Here is a 21,604-nt window from a genome sequence, read left to right on the forward strand (position 1 = left end):
AGACATGCCCCATCATTTTTCTGAATATTGGAGATATCCTGTATGTTTTGAAATTGATTACATGCATCCCTTGACCTTAGTCTTCTACGTAGATTAAGAGGAAAAGACTCAAATACCCTCATTTTGAACCTCTAGTACAAAACCCAGATTTTTGTTCTCAAAACCACTCATCTTCAGTCTTTTTGGATAAATTTTTTAACCCTCATCATCTATCTTAAGAATTTATCTACTTTAAGTCTTTAACCTTCAAATCTCTAGGCAAGATACACTTTTTGAAGAAGTATAAAATGATGAAATTTTGGGTGGAAAAATCTTGGATTTTTGGGTGGAAAATGAAGGATGAATAGAAAAATTTCAGTAGAAAATGAATGATGTACATAAGGTTGAATAGATTAAAGTTACGTTAGTGGTTGAAGAACTTGAAGATGGTTGGTTTTGGGAAGAAAAAACAAATTAGATTTTGGGGTAAATTGAAAATAATGGGATTTTGGATAGAAAAACCTAAGATTTTATGTAAAGAGTTGTTCTAAGTTGAAAACGATGAATGGAAGGTATAAAGTTGAGTAGTATACTATGAAGATTGAAGGACTTGAAGATGACTAGTTTTGAGAATAAAAATCTTGTTTTCTGGCTTGAATATGAAGGCATTTGAGATTTTTCCCAGTATATTTAGATGACTGAGATCAAGGGATACATGTCATCAATTTCAAAACATAGGGGGGTATCTCTAATATTTTGTAAGTAAAAGTTGGGGTGTTAATAGCAGCTCTCTAATATTTATTACCTAGATAACCTAAAATCTTATTAAGCATGATTGGGTCCACATTGATCACCACATTTGCAATCCAACACTACATAGCCTTCTAGATTTCAAAGAAAATCTAACATTAAAAAAAAATTTCAATAATAAAAAACTAGCTTTTTTCTCAAAATTTTTTTTTTTTTTAAGTTTCTTAGAATTTTGTCCTGTCGGGAAACTTTCCTTACTAAATTGGTAAGGAAAGAGTTTTTCTACTTGTAATCTAATCATCCAAATTTCAATGGAAAATATATATATATAAACAAACAACAACAACAATTGCAGGCTTCATCCTATCATACAATGCAATGATTTTCAGACTCTTGTTCAATGGGTCACGTCCACTAGAGGACCTAGGCAAAATCTTCCCGATTAGATGAGAAGCCATTGAAGTCATATTTCTTAACCATCGAAAGGAATGCATGGAGTGGATTGTATTCAATGTGGACTAGTTCATCTGGTTGATTGTGTTGGGTGGGTGATCTCTTTGGCGGAACGCACATAGAAGTTAAAGAACTTGAAAATGACATACTTCAGAGACATATAATGACTTTTTGGCTAGAAGTTGAAGACGAGGGCATTCAAATCAATTAACATTAACCTATAATGGAAGACTGTCTTATTTTTATTATTATTAATTTTTTTTCTTCAATTCCATTAAAATGGATTGATCTTGTTTAACTTTTACTCTTTTTAGATTTTCATTTATTTTTGTGTGTGTTGGTTTTCTAGGATTACAAAGCCTTTGTTTTTTTAACTTTAATTAGTTTTAATTGGATGGAAGTATAACTTATTAGTTTACTTAATTACTACTCATAGGATCAAATCCTACATAGTTATAATTTCTAACCTCTTCAACTCAACAAGTTTCTTTGAAGGAAAATGCCGGAATGAAACGGCATTTACTGCAATTCTCTCAATTCTGACGTGGGTCTGACCATGGATGTGTTTCCTCGCGATACGATTAAAAACCATCTCCGGTTATGTAACAAAGAAAACCTCAGTAACAGCCATTATTCAATTTCGTGCGCTCCTCTCTCTCTCTCTCTCTCTCTCTCGCTAGGGTTTCTAATGGCGTTGGCTGGGCGAATGAGATCAAGTCTCCCTCTTCTCCATAAGATTCTGAGATCCCAATCGGTTCTTACGCAGAGATCCGTTCTTCAACAAAGTTCTGAACGCCCCCGCCCTGGTTTTCCTGAGGTAAAATTTTCATTCATTTTTGTAGATTTTCTTTAATTTTTCTGATCTGATCTGTGTTTCAAGATCCATGAATTACATTTTTTCGGTTCACTTAATAATCGACCCTATTTTTCTGATCCACTCTATCATCCTGGGTTTTATATTGTATTTTGTTGACGTTTGATTCTTTTCTTTAAATATATATATATATTTTTTTTAACCAAAATTTATCTATGGATTTGTAAATACAAGTGATTTTGATAATAAAATAGAGGTAAGTATGATTTTTTGTGATTAATTCCACTACATTTCTGTTATTTATGTACGAAGAGATCTCATAGAGGCCAATCGATTTTTGACGTCTAATTTCTGATAATTAAAGGAGGTTGAAATTCCTTATTTCTATACTTAATCTCATGGTTCTTTCTTTTTTTTGATCGATTTCTCTCATTGTGGTTCTAGGCTGAATGTTTTCTTGGTTTGGTTATAATCTGAGTGTTCTCATTCTTGTACTCACAGTTTTCAAGGAATTATGCAACTGAAACAGCATCAAAGGAAGTGAAGGTTAAGGTACGTTAGATTTGTCAACACCTTGGTGCGATAAACCTAAGTCAGTCTGTCCAAATTTGAAGAGTTTTTAATCTTTTAGTGAAATAATTTCTGTGGAATTCAATGCTTGTTTCCATATTCCCTTCTCTTTTATTGACACAAAACTAATGCATAGTGGGGGTGTTCAGTTTGACTGTATCCGACTTGATCCATTGACAGTGTTCCACTCAAGGTATCATTATTGATTTTGTCTGTTTCTATAGGACTTCTTGCCACTAATCACATTAGGTCTACAAAGATCATTCTTGTTGATTTCTGTATATGTGCAGAAGTAGTGGAGAGTAAGTTAAATCACCTAGTGGATGTAGGTGGGTTTTGAACCCTGGTTGTTGAATCAACAATCATAGAACTTAACAACTTAGCGCTGTCACCTTCACTATTTTTTTAACTGCATGAAATATGTGCCTTTTAAATTTTATTTGGGTCCGTGGTTTCTCCTATGCATTCTTAAAATTTGTTCATATCTGATTTTTTTTTTCTCTAGTTTTTTCCATTATCCATCTCAACTTCCTCATCTTGGCTATGTTCATTTTTTGAAGATATATCTTAACTGCCTCACATTTTCCTCCGCAAAGTTTTATTGGTCTTTTACTGTCATAAAACATTTTTTTTAGCTTGATTGGTATGTATTGTTCAACATCCTATTTTGTGATATGCATGTAGTTAGTAAACCAAAACCTAGAACAAGTAGAAGAGGAGAAGAAGAAGATTAGTGAAAGAGACTGGGAGAGAGCCAAACACTGCCTTGGCTATAGGGTTCGGCCTATCCTCTTTTATTTATTAAAACCACTATTAAAAGTATGTGGGGCTCACATAAATAAAACAAGATGGGCCCCATTACATAAAACGCCCACCACGATATAACTAAAGCCCCTAGGGCAGTCACACAACACATATGAACAACCTGGCTGTTCGTGTAAATAACAGAACAACAGGATTCTAACACATGCAAACATGAAGAAAAAAAAAACTGTGGTGTCTTGATTTTTCTAGTTACAATTATCTTCTTATTATGGTATCTTACAATAATAGGTTAACAATTTCTTTGCCTATTAAAAAAATAAAATAATCGGTCAACAATCAATATTTACTTCTATAGGTTTTCGGGAAATCATTTTAAATACTCAAATATTATTTTGATAATGTGTTTCTATTTATGTTAATCTTAGTTGTCAACAACATTACAGGTGCCACTGCCTATGTTTGGGGCATTTGGAACCTATGCCTCTGCATTGTATATCTCAGCAACAAAAGCAAACTTGCTAGACAAAGTTGAGTCTGAGGTTCTTGATTTTGTTGAGGCTTCCAAGAGAAGTCCTACTTTCTCACAGTTCATGAAGGATTTATCAGTACCCGAGGGGACTAGGGTAAATGCTATGGATGAAATATGCTCTGAAGCCAAATTTTCGACTATCACAAGGAATTTTTTGGGTACGTCAAGCCGTTTTAAGAAACTTAGTTTTTATTTGTTGCACTTTGATACTAGTATTGGAAAGATAATCTCGAATTATATTTGTGTCCATTGACATACATTTTGTGGGAAAACATTTTTGTTACACTTTTTTGCACATTGAAATGGCAAATTTTCAATATGGCACCACTTTACCATCATTTGTTTTTGATACCTTGGTATCCGAGCCTCTTAGAGGACCCGACTAATCCCACAATGTATGTATGTAACCCCTTCCACATATACTAGGTGTACTGGGGGGGGGGGGGGGGGGCCACCAAGGGGGAGAATTAAACTCAGGACCTCTGCTTCTTGAGGCTTGGTCCTAGCCACCTTATTGGCATTGTATCTTTATTCTTTTAGGCATTTAATGTTACATTTTGGATACTTCCACCTCTATCTCCCTCTCTCCCCCTCCTTGTACGCATGCACACAAATCTCTCTTGCTCTCAATATGGATGATTCTTGGGGAGGATGATAATTCTCACCATGGGAATTATCTTTCCAAAAATGAGCTAATTCTTGAACTTCTTAGTTCTTACCCTATCAAAGGATTAGATGTTGAAATAATTGGGACTGTTTATTTCCCCAAATTTGTTTGGCCAATAGAGGGAAGGGTTATAAGTTTCATGATGGTCTACTTTTTGTGGCATCATCTCCATGCTAAGATCATTCTCATCCAAAACCAACCTTCAACAGGTCTCCAAGTATGTCCTGCAAAACTTAGCATGGAAAAATTGTGTACAAATATCCCAGCCCATTCTTGTATTTGTATATGTTCCCATATCTTTTGGGAGTATCCAAACCACTATAAAAAGTGAAATGAAGATTTGGTAGAAGGATGACGGGTGCTTTACAACTCAACCTAAGAAAGTATTGAAGGTCTCAATATAAGAAATAATTTATCCCTTTCAAGCCCATACCATTCAAGAAGACAATGATAAAAATGTGATTCCAAATTTTTTACAATATCAACAATAGGGAATTGAAGGAATGGGCTTATTGGGCGAAAGATATCTTGATTAATGAAGGTTCTAAGGAGAAATTGAGGATGAGTTTTTTCTATGCTATGGAAGTTTTGATGAATGATATGTACTCGAGCAAGCCTATGCTTATTAGTAGAACCCAACTTCTAATGCTTTTGGTGCTTCACATTTGAAGTATACTTCTACCATCATAGATGTTGTCTACTTCGTTAGATTGGTCATGAAGAAAATAGGTCATATTCAATACAAATCACTGACATATGAAAGAGGATCCTAGTATAGGAGTTGATGGCCACGAAGAAGTCAGCCTCTTCCCCAAATAGCAAAGGGAGTATATCTCCAGTAAATTGGTGGAAGAGATTCAAGAATAATGAAGAAAAGAATGAAATTTTAGTCTTAAGTTATCATGTTGTTTATGCAGCTCCTGTTTGACAAAGAATCATGTATCGATCCTTTTATTCAAGTAGAGTTTTCTCGGCTTACGGCACGAGCATTGTTGTCTGGTTGAGGGGGTAAAAGTGGAAAGACATTAAAATTGGAAGGGATAATTGGAAGGGGGGAGAAGAGAAATGATAACATTTGTTCGGGCTCATTGGTATAAATCTAGTACTATTTGTGACAAATTAAAAGGCACTGAGAGGGAACACTTTAATAGCTACCTAAAAATCTGGAATTAGAAATGAAGGATTAGAAGAGGGTGAGATTCCTCGAAGTGATCCCTTTACTTTTTTGAATATCCCAACTTTATAAAGAGACATATAACAATCTGATATATAGATGATGGATGCTTTACAATTCAATTTAAGAAAGTATCCACAGGGCTCACTACAAGTTCTGATTTCTCTCTATTAAGGCCATACCACTTGAAAAGACAATGATAAATATATGATTCCAGTTCTTCACTATATGAACAATTGAGAATCAAAGGAATGGGCTTATGAGGCAAAATATATCTTTACTGATAAAGGTCATAAAGATACATTAAGGAGGATGAACTTCTTGGTTGCCATTAAAGTTTCAGTGAATAATATGTTTCTGAACAAGCTTTTTTTTTATTCTTCTTAGAGAGCTGTGAAATCCAAGTTATACTTTTGTTTTTTCACATTTCTCGTATACTTTAGCATCGAAGATGCTGCCTATTTGTCTAGACTGCCAATAAGGAAGGAAATAAGTCATTGTCCATATGAATAACTGAAAAATGTAGAAGTTGATGGTCATGCTCTTTCCCAAATAGCAAAGAGAGATTATCTCTGGTAAATAGGTGGAAGATATTTAGGAATAATGATGAAAAAGACGTGGGATTTTTTACCTTCTTGATATATTATTTTTTAGTATATGTGGTTCCATGTGTGGCAAAGAAACATGTATCAAACAATCTACTTGATCTGGTCAATAGGCTGGTTATTGAGGAGGATTTATGCTTGGTCAGTTTTTTGTCATCTAAGATTTATATTCCTTTGACGAACTAAAATGAGAACTTAGAAGGGAGCTAAAATGAGAGTAGTAGTAAGTTAGAGTGCTGTAAGAATGAGGATAGGTGGAACTGAGGTGTTATAGAAGAATTCGGTTTTGAAAAAAAAAAACAGAGATTAGTTGTTGCCTCAAGTTAAAAATTGACTGTTGAGAGCATATGTGACTGCATATACTATTGCATCCTTATCTATGTGATCATGGCATATGCGATTTTATAATAAAAAATTGTATATGTGATCTCAAACAACAACTACAACTATGGTAAGGAGCATTTTTTGGTGCCAGTGTATTGAGGAATTTGAAGGAACTTTGTTTTTTGAATTTCTTTTTTTTGTTCAGGTGAGGAGTCCTTACGTAAAGATTATGGTTTTCCCTTTCTTTTTTGCTTGTATTGCGGATTTCAGATTGATCTCCTTGTCCCTTTTTTTCCCCTTTCTTTCAATAAAATTGTTTTATCTGTAAAAAATGCATTTAAAGATTTAATAGGTTGAGGAGGTCTACCTACACGGGCACAATAAAAAAAAGGAAGAAGCCATAACCTACTTGCCCCCTCATCCTTCACAAGGTGATCCCATCTACAAAATCTTAAAAAAATAAATATTTTAGGCCACAATAAAATAGCTTTAATATTTAAAACAATAGCATGATTATCGTTGTCTCACCCAAAACACCCCTTTTCTTTGCAAATGGAGCATACTATAAAGGGTATGTTCTCTAGATGAGAGAATCAAAGTTTATCAGCTTAAACGATCAAATATGAAATACATATTTATTATGTCTGCCAACTTGATGAAAAGTGGGATCAAACAAATCTTGACATATCCCATGACAACTCATCGTTTTTTAATACCATGGATTCTTTAATCGGTTGGTTTCTCATATTATAGAGACTAAAGATTTATGGGTATACATATTTGAAGGGTACTCCTCCACACCATTGATGGGAGCCTACTACAAAGAGTATGTTCTTTAGGGAGAAGAATCAAATATAACTTTTTGACAAGTTCTGGATACCATTTTGGTTGCTTCTCTGAACAAAATACGCATAACCTCTCACTATCCCAATCAAGATTCCTGCTTCCATACTTGGTCCAAATGACTCTCCACGTATATGGCTATTCAACTCCAAACCTCCATAGCCTCTTGTCCAAGATATCATGCTCATTACCTTGAGTGGTATTTATTTAGAACCTTGCCTTGTCATTCCACAAACAATCGAGATATTATTATGACAAGGGATGAACAAAAATCCAGAGCTTTGATTCAAAGTCATCTTGATTCATCATCTCATTAGGAATTGCCAAAACATTTGATTTTTTGTTTATCCCAGTATAAAGGATTAGTCAATCAAATAATACATAGCAAGTGGATCGGTTTGAAAATATATGAGTTGCTAGTTGTAGAATATTATTCCTTCTAGACTTGAACCTAACTAAAATAACAAAGGTTCGGAGAATTTGACCCCCTTTCGCCGAAGTATAATAATTTTCTCAACTCTTTTGTAATGGACATAGGGGTGAGGAATTGGGATATGAAATAAACAATAATATTTGATTATGTACTCTTAAGTAACAACCTTGAAAGATCTTAAGGTTTTCGACAGGGATACTTCATTGAAATGTCTTAATAGTCGGGTGCCAAAAATCCTTTGATCCATAACTAGACTCCATTGGTCTATGCCTCAAAGTGGAATATGTTGTATTAATTTTCTCTCTGTTTTTCTAGTATTATTACATAAGTCGTTATAATTCTAAAGGTCCTTGTGACATTTAATTTGCATAAAGGTTCTTTTATTATACATTTTTTTTGGCCTTGACCTCCAGATTCTAGTTGATTTGGAACTCCATCAATGTTTGGATCCCTTTTCCACTATTTTTGTGTTTCTTCCTTACTCTATCTCTATACACTTACTTCTTCTTGAGACTTAGCAAGCTGTTAAGCCCTTTTAGTCAAAGTGCTTGTTGCACTTTTTCTTTCTTTCTTTGAAAAAAAAATAATAATAATAATTTGAGGATTAAAACATGGAAAGTTGCCAATATGAAATTTTAGATATGGTTAACTTTTAATTTGATCTTGATAGTTTGGATTTGTCTGATAAGTTTTGGAATCTGAAATTGTGCATGGTTATTTTTTTTTTTGTGACATTTCTTTCATTTTCTTTTTTATTTGAGTTTCTATTATGTATGTATTTAAAAAATGGATGCTCCTGAAGGTTGCGCTTTACACATTTGAGTCTTACTCCTTAAGGCTTTGGCTTCTGAACACCTTATCCCTACTCCTAAACGTTTAAAACACTGCCACACACCTTGCTGATGGCTAAAGTTATGCTCAGCACGGAAACTACCTCAAAGTAACAAATGAGCTGCTTCTAGAATCTTAACTAGGTATAAGGAAGCTCCTGCAATTACTGGCATCGTTTGCAAATTGTAAATGACAATTGTTGGACAACCCTTTGAACAACTCTATATAGCATTCCTAATGCTCCAAGTGTATTGTTCATGAAGTTAGGAAAATCAGAATGGCTGATTTTTTTGCGAGAGTGATGCTTCTTGCTTTCACCTTTAAAAATGTTTTTTTATTTTTTTTTAAACTTTATAAGCTTATTTTTCTGTTATGGTTACTATTTAGTTGAACGAATCTTCCAAATATCTATATGCAAAATTACTGGTGTGTTGTCTGATTGCTACATACTGCCACTTAAATTTGTTGGTCTCTTTTGGCTTCACTTGTCATGTCTTCACTAATGCATTTTAATTTGACCTAAATCATGAATTCATGATATTTCTGTTCTACGAAGTACCATTATGGGATTGTTGCTGTTCCTTGTAATTGTTACTCTGAATATTACTCAATTGAAAACCGTTTTTTATTAATGAATACTCGCACTTGTAGTCTTACACTCACCAACTATTTAGCTTTGGGTTTATATAGGTTTTGAACAATTTTGGCTCATTATTCTGACGCGCCTGCTTTGGCTTTATTTGCACTAGTTATCTTGACTGAGCAAGGGGGGTTACGATACGTTGAGAATATCACAAAGAAATTTGTGGAGTTGACCATGGCACATAGGGGAGAGGTCAAAGTCACTGTGAAAACTGTCATTGTAAGTTATTTTTCTCCTTGACATACTTATATTTCGTGGCAAAGCGCACTATTCATAACTAGCGTAGTGTTGGGTCTTTTGGGATTTGTAAGATATTTTCTTTCTGGAGATGAGGATTCTGAGTATGGTATACTTGATTTTGGAAAAATCTTCATAAATACTGCATCTTTTGATGTCCATGATGCTTGTTTGAGTGTTTAACCAATATGTGGATCTTGATCCATGTGGTCACAGGTCTGATCCGGCTTACTCTCTGAAAAAGGTTTATTTTCTAACTGCTTGTGCTATAGTATAATGGCCCAGGTTTTAGTTTATTTCGACACACTTGATCCTTGTGGAAATGGAACTATTTTGTGGATATAGGCGGAAGCATTTGGAAAACTATGGAAATGTTGTGAAAATCACTAAAAAATTGTATTAAACTATTAGATAGAGTGCTTTTTATAGAAATGACAAAGCAAGCATGTAAAGTCACAAGCCACTTTAGATGAAACAGCCGTTAAGACACTATGACAGTCAACATACAAATTTATATGTCAACAAAAGGGTTGAACTAAGGACAACGAAGTGTTGGTTCTTGTTCCCAAACAGCCAAAGGGTTGAACTAAGGACAACAATCTCTGACATGGGAGGCTATCAAATCAAAGGTTTAAATCCTTGTTTCGATGCAATGTTTTGGTCAGGAGAAAAATCCAAATGGTCTCGACCAATACTTCCTAGACAATCCAAAACATTGTATGTTTCAGAGTCCATGTTTTGTTCCGATTTCTGCGGAGACTGGAATGTTCTGCTGAAACCTTCTGAGACTGATCAAGCTTTGAACAATGATCATGTCAAATCATCACCACTTTGCGCCTTCATACGTGGTTCAAAATAATTAGAGATGATGTAGTTTAGACGTCTATTGTTCCCTCAAAAATCAGTTTTTTCATTTGGACAGCTTCCCTTGGTCAAATTCTAACTTTCGATAACCCGATTAAACGGGGCTTTTCCTCACCAAATTATTGCTTCCTTTGTAAAAAGGCTGGGGAATCACGGAACCACATTGTTATTCATTGTCCTTTCTCTCCTTGCATTTGGTTTCACTTCCTTTCTCCCTTTCACTTAGTTGGAGGTCTTATCTTTGTTTATTGGGTGAAATTATAACGTTTTCTCCCATAGAAAAAGATATTTGTGGGTCGTTCTTCTTTTTGCCTTGTGCCGGGGACTTTGGAAAGAGAAACAGAATGGTGTTCTAAGGAGAGGAAAAGACTCCAAGAGGTCATTTTGGATATTTTGGGTTGGATTTTTTTGTGGAGCAAGCTGTCAAAGGAGTTTGAAGGGTGTTTTTCGAAGATTTTATTTTTAAGTGGGTTTCTCTGTGCCATGTGTAGCTCGTTTGTGGCCAAACTTCCTTTCTTTCTTTTGTTTCTTTTTGCCTTGTCTTTTTTGTTGTATTATTGTATAGGGAACACTTCGGCCGCTTCACTTTTTCATTACTAATAAAATCTTATACTTTGAAAAAAAAAAAATTACAGAGGATGGAGTCCAATGTTAACTGCGCTCCTACATCATATGATTTATATAAAGGCTTGGGGGATGGTATATGACCATCCCCGACAAGGGACAATGATATTGTGGCTGCTATTTTTCTGATCCACTATTTGTCTCTATGTTACCAAATTCTACTAGATCGAATTGCAAACTGGTACAAAGTTGAACCAATTCGTGGTGCAGTTTCTATATTGGGTTCGTGGAATTCAGCAAACCTGTGCTAACTAATTTGTGAACCCAACCATTCTGGTTTACTGAATTTTATTATTGAGTTTGGTGAACCAAATCGTGAAGTATACAATGTTTAGTTGTTGTTTTTGAAATATTCAGTTATGCATATATATATATATATATATATATATGTAAAAGAGAAGCAAAACTAGAATTTTTGATGTAGGACGAGGAGGGAAAAAAATGAAATCTGGGATAGAAGGATAGAACCTTGGAATCACACCAAGAATGGTGGAGAATTCACTTCACTCCATGAAAGAAACTCATTCTTTATTCATCAAATTATTCGTTAAAAAAAATCCTAATACAATCTATATATAAAGAAAATAAATCTAAGAATCCTAATTAATCTAAAATACCAAATACATAACCTAATTTCATAACTTTCTCTCCTAATTTTCCAACCCCTATAAACTTAAATAAAAAACAAACTAAATTTATCAAACTACCCCTAAATATTATACTAAGATCATGGGTTAATAAAACATGAAAATAAGCCTCAAAGACCATAAAAATAAGGTCCTAAAATAGAAAATTAAATAAAAACTAAAATCTACTCTTGAAGCTTTGATGTCCCCATCAATTTTTCTATTTAACACTTGAAAATTTATTAACCCTATATTTGTACTTGTAATTTGCATGCTTAAATTATATACACACACATGCACAAGTGAATTGAAGCGAACCAAGAAATCTATTATCTTTGCCTAGCCTTACACACATGGTTCATTTTAGAGTTGCGACCACAAACGTGAGACCTTCTGCCTAATAAACTTTTCCAGCGGCTTCACTAGTCACTGGTTATCTGATAGTCACGTAATCAGATCATCACCCCTGTAACAGTTTGAAGAAAATCCACTAGGATCTTCTTGTTATTTCTCTTCCCCAAGAAAACACCCTACTGAAAGAGAATCTAGTGTAACCTCTTAACCCAAGAAGATTACCCAACTTTCTTCAGCCTTCTTCCAGGCCACACAACAAGCAAAAAGAAAATTGGTCACATTTTCCTCATTATTACATAATGCTTATGAAGGAGAAGCTTTTGAAGCTTTCACTTAACTTCTGGATGGCTAAAACCCGTCTCCCGATTTGCCAAGGGCATTGACACTTCTTTGGGATAATTTTCATTCTTTTAAAAGCAACTATTAAATTCAAATAATATTTGTTATTGTATCTTTGTAGAGTTAGAAAGAGAACCTTGTTCTTTGTCGAAACTCAAAAAATCACCTCCGTTTTATTTTCTATATATAATTCAGTGACTTCAACAATTCTCTTTATTTCCGTATATCGTACTTTTGAAGTACATGTTTCTACATCCTACCATCCTACCTTTGACTTTTTCGCTAGTGTGCTGCTTAGAATTTTAAGGAATCAATTTTGATACAAAAAAATTATTTGCCAATAATATAGTCGTAACACTAATCAAAATACAAATAAATAATCATTTAGATGAGAATGAGAGAACATTTATTTTATCATAGATTGAAAATATTTTGAAAATAAAGATGCTCAAGGATGACGACTAAGGGATGGCCCCTTGCCTTGAAGTTTCCATAGGAGCATCTTAAATAGCCAAGTCCGTTAGAAATAATATTGGAAGCTCGAATTATGACATAGCAGAAGCGTGTGAATCAAGAGACTTGATAGGAATTAAGATATTGTGTTCAATAGGACACTCCAAATCAATTTGAATCAATAGATTCAATTGATAAATAAGCAATAGCTTGAAAGAAAATAAAGCATAAAGCTAAAAAGTAATTAAGAGAGAAAATATAATTGAATTGATTGATTGTTTGATTATTATTAATTTTCGGATTTGGAGTTCCTTAGATAGATAACTCTATCATAACAATTTAAAATTCTACTAAAATATTAAAAATTAACATTCTTAACATATCTTTAACATAATACTAACTTTTTAATCCTGTTTGAACTCAAATTGGACACTTCTAATTATATAGCTTAAATAATAAAAACAAATTAGAAACTAGTAAGGAATTGTACTTCTAACTTAACTATGAAATAGAAATCCTACTAGAACTCTAACTAGGATTGTAGATATCCTACATCAAAGTATGACTGTAAAAGATAAAAGACCCACAGATAATTTCCGAAACTGGTATATGAATTTTAAGTTTATTTTCTTTTTATAGAAATTGAAACCCACAATTAAATGAGACTGTAGGGCAAAGCCACATTAAGATGTTCTGATCTCTTAGTGTCAATCTAATCATAAGACTGCGTTTTTTTTTTTTTTTTTTACATAAATCTTGTAAATCTGACATTGACAATGTATTTCAATCAGCCGCAAAGTTAGTTCTTGATTGTGTTTAATGAAGCTTTTAGTTAGAGCTTTCTCTTGTTGGCATAAAAGAACATTTAGTTAGAGCCACCTGGTTTCGAATTATTTTTTTTACATTTCACCACTGATGCTATGTACGTGAAACCCAATTTTCCAACCATTTATTCTACTCTGTTTCCTTTTTCGTCAGCCCCTCCCACCAGAAGAGGAGAAACAACTTAATGAGACACTGCTGGAGATTGTTGGACGTGGGAAGAAGGTTAAGGTTGAACAAAAGGTACTTACCTTACATCAAATTTTCTTACTGTATTTCTTTTTTTATTAGTTTAAGCTTGTTTACACCATGCATGCCATTTTGGTTTAGGATTTTCACATGGTCAGCTGAGAATCACATTGCCCTACTCTTTTCCTTTGACTTATAATATTTGATAAAAAAAATAAAAATAAAACCGACTTGTTTGAACCATCTGTTTTAGCTATGTTGAAATAAGTCCATGAAAGTATAGTGCTTACTCGTATGGCCATACCCAAACATGGAAGACTGGTATCATGAAAAGTTTCTGTTTTATAACATGGTAACATATTGTTTCATCCATGAAAGTTTCTGTTTTGTAAACATAGAAACCTCTCATATTTGCCATGAGAAATTTCTGTTTTATAAAATAAAACTTCTTATTCTACTATGAATTATTTATGTTTTGTAATATAAAAATATCATGACTCTAGTATCCATGGTTTTGGAACCCGCAGGACATTTTAATAAAGGTATCCTTTGATAACAATTAAGACCTCTATTTTTGTTTTTTTTTTTTAAAGCTTTTTATTTACACAATATTGTAGTTGGTTTTTGAAGAAAATGAGTCTAATTTACACCATCCACCTGCAGATTGACCCAAGCATTCTAGGTGGACTGGTGGTGGAATTTGGGCAAAAGCTTTTTGATATGTCGATAAGGACGAGGGCAAAACAGATGGAGAGGTTCTTGCGGGAGCCCGTCAACTTTGATAGCATCTAAAAAAGAGGCTTCATTGAAGCATTGTAGCATGATGGATGAGCTTGCTATGATCACTCATTTTCATGTTACTTCTGTTGCATTTTCAATCAAGTACTCTGAGAGAGAGGTTTCTCATTAGAGCCTTGGATTGGTGGTATTTATCTCTTCGAGTCTTTGGGTTGTAGGTCTTTCAATCTGAAATAAGGTATCAACACTACACTTATGTTTGGGGAACAAACCTTTTTTTTTTTTTCCATTTGGTCTTTTGTTTTGTTTCTTTGAATCATAAATCCAAACATTTCTTGCACAGCTCATTTTCTAAGTAGTAGTGTTTAACCAGGGATACTCAGTCTCTTAAGCCCTTGACAAATTTCAGCAAATAGTTTGCAGCTGTAAATCATTTGTAGTGCAAATCTTTTGCATTTACATGAGTACCTATCAAGCAGGGCCTGCGCCCCAAATGTTTTGCAATGAACAATTTACTATGGCTCTGGAGCTATTGGGAAATCTTATATGAAATCATATTTTGTTTGTGATTGGTTCATAATTGCAATTATTTTATTGATAAGCTGGGGATATACATTCTCATATAATTACATGAGAGGTCATTACACAAAATAGTGAAAAACATCAGGAAATAAGGAAGTATCTTATGAGAAAATAAGTCCTTGATGATGCCCCCCTTGCTTTGCTAGGTTGATTAGCTTCTCGCCGTTGGAAAACAAATTGAAATTCACTGAAGAGGGCCAGCCGCTCATGATTCCGTTTGCTACTAATTGCATTAGAATTATCTGACAATTTCATAATTCTTGGCAAGTCTTCCTTTCTTTCTACCTTAAGAGGAGCTTCAAGAATAGAAGTCAGTGAGTGAGTTTGATTGTAGCAATATCTAAGCCTTGACAAAAATTCCAGCCACTGTTAAGGAAGGATCCTTCCGAGTTTTGAGCAAGATACAATAATCACCTCCCGAGGGAAGAAGGGATCCGTCACAATTGAATTTGATAACTCCTTAAGGAGGACAAGCCCAAAAAACTGAGATAGAGCGAGGAGGAATAGGGAAGCTTCAAGTTCATAATACGTTGAAGATCTTCATGAATATTACATTACCTATTCCCAAACGATGAATCCCAAAACGAAGAAGAAATGATTTCCAGATCCACGAGCTGAATGAACTTTTGAAAAACAGATGATCGTTATCTTCTCTGGCTTGCAGACAAAGAGAACAGAGCGAGAGACCATATTAAGACCTCTCTTTTGCAGATTTTCGATAGTGAGAATACAATTAATGAATGAATATCTCGGAATTCTAAGTGGATTACAAACAATTTTTGCCAGCCAATTTGATTACTATCAGTGTAGAGTGTAGATGCGTGTATTCCCAAGCAGATTTAAAGCTGAAGATGTCACAGGCGTGAGGGGTCCATATATACTTGTTTCGTATTTCAGCTTCAAGAAGAGGTGGTGAATAAACTTGATTCACTACAGACCTCATTCGGTCATTATGAGGGGGCAAAGCAACCTCGATTCAGAGCTTACAAGTTCTGTCTGCCACCTTAGCATTTGGCCGAATTGAGATATCAAAGAGCCATCTTTCCAAAAAAGAATGTATTTTCTCCATTGCCAATCAAAACTCTGATATTTTTCATTACTAGATCTCTTATTCTTAGAATACCTCTCTAAGCCTATGAGTCATTTCGACGAAGAGAGAAAGACCAAATGTCACCACCTCCAATGTATCTTCTACGAATCCAGGAATAGACCAAAATAGTTTGATCATGCCTGCCTGCCATTTCCCAATAATGCCAAGTCCACCCTCGGAAAGAGGTTTACATACATTGTTCCAGTTGAGTAAGGTGGTAAGAATTTTGAAGGTTTGGACCTCTCCAAAGAAATCTCAAAGAGGGATTCAGTTTTCTTTTGCATTCCTTTTGGGATGTTAAAAGCTAAAAGCCAATAAATGTGGAGGCTATATAAAGGACAGATTTGGCAAGCTCCAAACAGTCAGAATAGGATAGTATAAGAGATATCCAACCCTCGATGCAATCCATTAGCAGTTGACAAAGGTATGAAGACATTCGAGAAGAAAAAAAAACTAAGTGGGGTTTTGATTTGACTTCAAAATGCGGATTTTAGTGCATTTGCGCTGAAAATCTGCGTTTTGATCCGTAATTACCATTTGTTAAAAAAAATTGCGTTTTTAAATGCAGATATGAAAAGCAGTAAAAATAAGCTTTTTTAATTCGCGTATGTGGGAGAAACGAGCTATTGAAAAACGGTTCATGTGAAATGACCGAACTACCCATCGCAATTTTCTTCTCATCTTCTCTTCTGTCAACAGAGCCGCACATAGTAGCTCATTGTTCTCGACAAAACCTCACCCACATTTGTTCTTCTCTTCTTCTTGTAAAAGCCTCGCACAACTCTCTCTGCTTGTCGACAGCACGCAGCTGTTCTTGTCGATACTACCTCAGACAGCCCTGTAGATCTTCATCTCGACTGAACCTCACACACCACAGTCCTCTAGATCTTCTTCTCGATAGATCCTCACAAAGCCCTAACCCTCAGCCATTTTTTCCCTTTTGTTCTTGACAGAAGTTCACACAGCCCTAACCCTCAAACAGAGTGTTTCAACAGTAGCCGATCTCGACACCATCTTCTTCGGCTTGAGCAGACCTCGGCTCCATCTTTTCCTACGACGATCGTGCAGATATCCTCTCTCTCTTTCTCTCTGCCAAAGAAACCCTCGATTTTAAGAAACTCTCGATTTGTATGTAAAAATTAATGGTTTTTCATCTTCAAAATCAAGGGTTTTTGTTGATTGCATATTTATAAATTGAATCGAATGTTAAGGGGAGTTATAGATAATTTATATTTGTAAATTGAATCGAATGTTATCGAGTATTCGACAATCAAATTTATAAATTTATAATTTTTTTTTTTTATAAAGCGAATATTATCGGGTATTCGATAATCTAATTTATAAATTTATAAAATAATTTTTTTTGATGGGATCGAATCGAATATTATCGAGTTTTCAATATTCTAATTTCTAAAATTTTAAACTTTTTTAATAAATTGATTCGAATGTTATCGGGTATTCCTAGCATGTAGCCATTAATGCTGTTGATTTTCAAAAAGAGTTGATCCCGAAAAATCCTGATCCGATCGGTATAGTTTTCGTCGTCAAAATTTCTTATTTAAGAACGATTGTCATTGATTTAATGTTTATTTCTGTTCATTTGGTAAATTTTCTCTGGATTTAATTTGTATAGAGTTTGAAATCGAATCCGATAGTGTTTAATATGATCTGCTTGGTTTTGTTGGTTTGGATGCATAAATCTTTTTGCTTAGGGTGATCTGGTATATTTTGTCTGAATTTTTTAGTTTGATCAACGCGATCCTGTTTTTTTTTGGGTGCTATTTTGTTATTGTTTTGCGGGAGTTTGGTTGAGCTTATCTCATAATTTACTACTCTTTGCTATTTGGTAAAGTTTGATGGTAGACATTTCATAATAATGGTGTTTTCTAGGCATTCGAAGTATTATTTCATCATTTTTACCCTTTTTTCTTGATTTTTATTTATTCAAACAAAGTTATTTACTTTCTTAGCGAGATGAAATCAAAACAGAGAGCAAAGGGAAACGTTGGAAATAAAGAAAAGAAAATATTTGAACTTATAAAAAAGTGATTTTCCTGTTTAGGTATTTTGTTTGGAAACATGACCACCTTTTCTCAATCTTGATATTTTGGCAACGATTATATAGTAGATGGATGGTTGGGGACCAAGTGTGAGTTTCTATGCATACGTTGAATCAAATTTTTAGTATTCCGAGATGTGTATTATTGTGATTTAAAGGAATCCTGCACATTTATGGTTGTTTTGAAATTTGGATCTGCTAATTTGTATTGCTCATCTTTTCTCTTCTCTTAGGGCATTGCTTAGACTGATCCATTGGTGCCCATGATTCAACTTACTAAATTTTCTGGTAGTTATAGATGCACACATCAAGAATCTTGTAGGCTATTGCTAACAACTTAGATGAGTCATGTGAGGACATGTGAATTTTCACAATTCAGAGCAAATGCGTGGGACATAAGCAGCCTTTGTTTATTGCAACTTTGTGGAGATCAATAATCTCATTATGTATTCATCAGGTAAACTAATTGGGTTTCCTCGACTTGGAAAGCCAAGTGGACAAGTTGCTGGATCAATATCTGCACAAATCTCTTCTTTTAGCAAATGGCTTCAGTGAGCACAGTGCCTGATTCTGTATTGAGAGAACCCAGTGTCAATGCTGTCGGTGTCGATAGGTTACCTGAGGAAAGGAATGACATGAAAATAAGGGATGATAAGGTAGATGTCGTGGTTTTTCCTTTATTCCTTAGGTATTTTGTTTGGCTGTCTATTTCTAATATAATATCCTTTCTTAATATATATCAAAACAATTCTTGTTCTTTTTTGGTTTATAGTATGTTTATTATTTATTCACTACCAGCTACATGTAATCTATCTCAATGCTTAACTAAGATGTTGGTTATGAGATTTTATGGGATTCAAGCCTTAGATGTGGTGCTAGTTCTGATATCAATAGATATGAACCTAATTAAAACACCAAATGCACATATGTGATAATGGTGAGGAAAATTTGGTCCTTATATCTTTGGGTTGCACACATCACAGTCGACATTTGTGGCCGCCCACTCTTTAGTGGTTTTTACTCTTGTACCCTTCTATATTAGTCCCCTCATGTAGCCCTTCCCCTCTATGGTGGCATTCATTTTGGTACCCTTTTTTTTCTTTTGGAGCCCCTAGGTAGTCCTTTCTCCATGTCTCTCATTTTGGGATTCAAGCCCAAGATGTGGCGTTGGCTCTGATGCCAATTTAGACAAACCTAACCAATACACCAAAAGCACTGAGGTGGTAATGGTGTAGATTGTTTAGCTCTTATCTCTTGGAGTTGTAACAAAGTAGTAATGGCTAGCCACTAGCCATTGATTATGCATCAATGGTTCCGTTATGCTGTTATTTTATCGTTAATGTAATCATATTTAGCTTCACTAATCATTTTTAAAGGGGCAAATTAAGTATGTTCATTATCCTTAGCAAGATCACATTATAATCTGTCAATAACTGTGAAGCATTTTTATAAAATGAGAAAGAGACTGCATTGTAATACAACCCAAACCCAAGACCCTTATAGTTGTGCAATGGCCTCAAGCCTAAGTTTGATTAGTGGGTCTAGAATCTGCATAATTAGGGTTTAATTAGGACTTCTTTGAGTTTAATTAGGTGTTATTAATAAGTCAGGCATGTGGGTTAATTGGGATATACTAATTATGTTTTGTAGTTGATTGAGAATATTTTTTTGGGTTCAAGACCTTGTATGCCAAGAGAGATTCTTCATTGGGTGGTGTGATTCTATTCAGAAACTGGTGATACTCGGGTTCTCCATTTTGTTTGAATTTGACTTCATCGATATTATCCATGTATTTTGTTTATCAGGAAAATTTCATATGTCCATTTTTAAGAGGAGATGTTGTCGAAATTTCTATAGAATTATTGATTTTTTATAGAATTATAAATTTTTTAAAATTAAAATAATTATTTTATAAAATTTTAATATAAATTTATTATATGTATATATATTTAATGTAATTATATATTTATAAGGGTATTATGGTAATTTTTTATGTATTCTGGGTGCATTATAAACATTAAGGGTATTCTAGTCATTTTATCCTAATACAATAGAATCCAGAAGCTATATCAAACAATAATTACCAGATTCTGGTAAACAACACAACACTTGTACACAACTCTATCAAACAAGCTTTTCAGTGTTTTAGCCTTTGACAGTAGATTTTGACAGTAGCTTCTTACAGTAGAATCTGACAGCAGATTCTAACAGTTGTATCAAACGGGGCCTAAGTATCTAATCGGAAGTGAACTTTGTTGGAATTATTGAGGGTATTTTTGTGAATTGATTAAATTCTTTAATAATAGATATTTTAGTAATTTTGATGTTGGTAGGTTGGCTTTGAATAATTTTGCAAATGATTTGCTCTAGTCTTTGCTTTGTGCTTTAAATCATTTGCTGAAATTTCTTAAGAATTTAGATGGTTCATGAAAAATTTTCACATTGGGCTTCCAAGCACCCATAAAATTGATTTGTAGGCTCGACATTGCAAATTTGATTCGACATTTTGGATGTAAGTTATTCACAATATGACTTTTTTTTTTTTGTTTGGGCGTGAGATGAAAATTGATCTCTTTCTTTGATTCTTTCGTGAAATGCCGGATTCATCCTAAATGTCAACTTGTTTTTGTAATAGAATGAAAATTTTTTGATAATACCAACACCATTGGTATGTTAGACTGACTAAGTCACTTTTAAGAATGAGTTGTGTTATTGATAGAGAATGCTTATAAGAGTTAAGATTCTTTTTAAGCACAAGATTCATATTATTGTCTAATATTGGATGATATTTCATGCTAAAGGTTCGGGTACATGACCATGAGATTATCGTTAAGGTTAAGGTTCTTACGTTATTACCCAAAACGGTCACAGCCACAAATCAAGTTGGCGTTTAATTTTATTTATATGGTAGTCATAGTGTTAGTATGTTATTATTAATTAGATGGATGGAAGTAACTGATTCTTGAGCTAGCATTGTAGAATATTTATTTCAATTAATGATCGATCACACTTGAGAAGCTTCTTATCGGAAAACTATTATATCACATATAGATAGATTCGATTCGATGAACTTATGTTAGTAATATTTCATTAGTTTGGTAACTCATGGGATCAACTCTCCTCAAGCCTTTACCAACTTTTACCACATTTGATCCATGAAACATGTAATTGAGTAATTGTAAGTTTTCAGCAAGGAATATTCCATATCTGTATATTGAATAGTGGGAAGTTCTTGATAAAGAATCTA

At 34.0% G+C, this 21,604-nt stretch overlaps 1 protein-coding gene across 1 annotated transcript; it reads left to right on the forward strand.

Moving 5' to 3' along the window:
* The first annotated feature begins 1,811 nt into the window (after positions 1–1,811).
* On the forward strand, positions 1,812–14,998 carry LOC147405866 (ATP synthase subunit O, mitochondrial-like). The gene is made up of 6 exons (XM_086433745.1): positions 1,812–1,999; positions 2,498–2,548; positions 3,775–4,018; positions 9,487–9,599; positions 13,856–13,942; positions 14,552–14,998. The coding sequence occupies exons 1-6, from the start codon at positions 1,871–1,873 to the stop codon at positions 14,678–14,680; spliced, it is 753 nt and encodes a 250-aa protein (XP_086289871.1). The 5' UTR covers positions 1,812–1,870; the 3' UTR covers positions 14,681–14,998.
* The last annotated feature ends 6,606 nt before the right edge of the window (positions 14,999–21,604 follow it).

Source organism: Akebia trifoliata, chromosome 3, assembly GCF_017979445.1.
Source record: "Akebia trifoliata isolate Shusen 1 chromosome 3, ASM1797944v1, whole genome shotgun sequence".
NCBI classification, from domain to species: Eukaryota; Viridiplantae; Streptophyta; class Magnoliopsida; order Ranunculales; family Lardizabalaceae; genus Akebia; species Akebia trifoliata.

Coding starts and splice junctions, on each gene's coding strand:
- LOC147405866 (XM_086433745.1), top strand. CDS start 1,871: ATGGCGTTGGCTGGGCGAATGAGATCAAGTCTCCCTCTTCTCCATAAG. Junction 2,000..2,497: donor CCCGCCCTGGTTTTCCTGAG/GTAAAATTTTCA, acceptor TTGTACTCACAG/TTTTCAAGGAATTATGCAAC. Junction 13,943..14,551: donor AGGTTAAGGTTGAACAAAAG/GTACTTACCTTA, acceptor ATCCACCTGCAG/ATTGACCCAAGCATTCTAGG.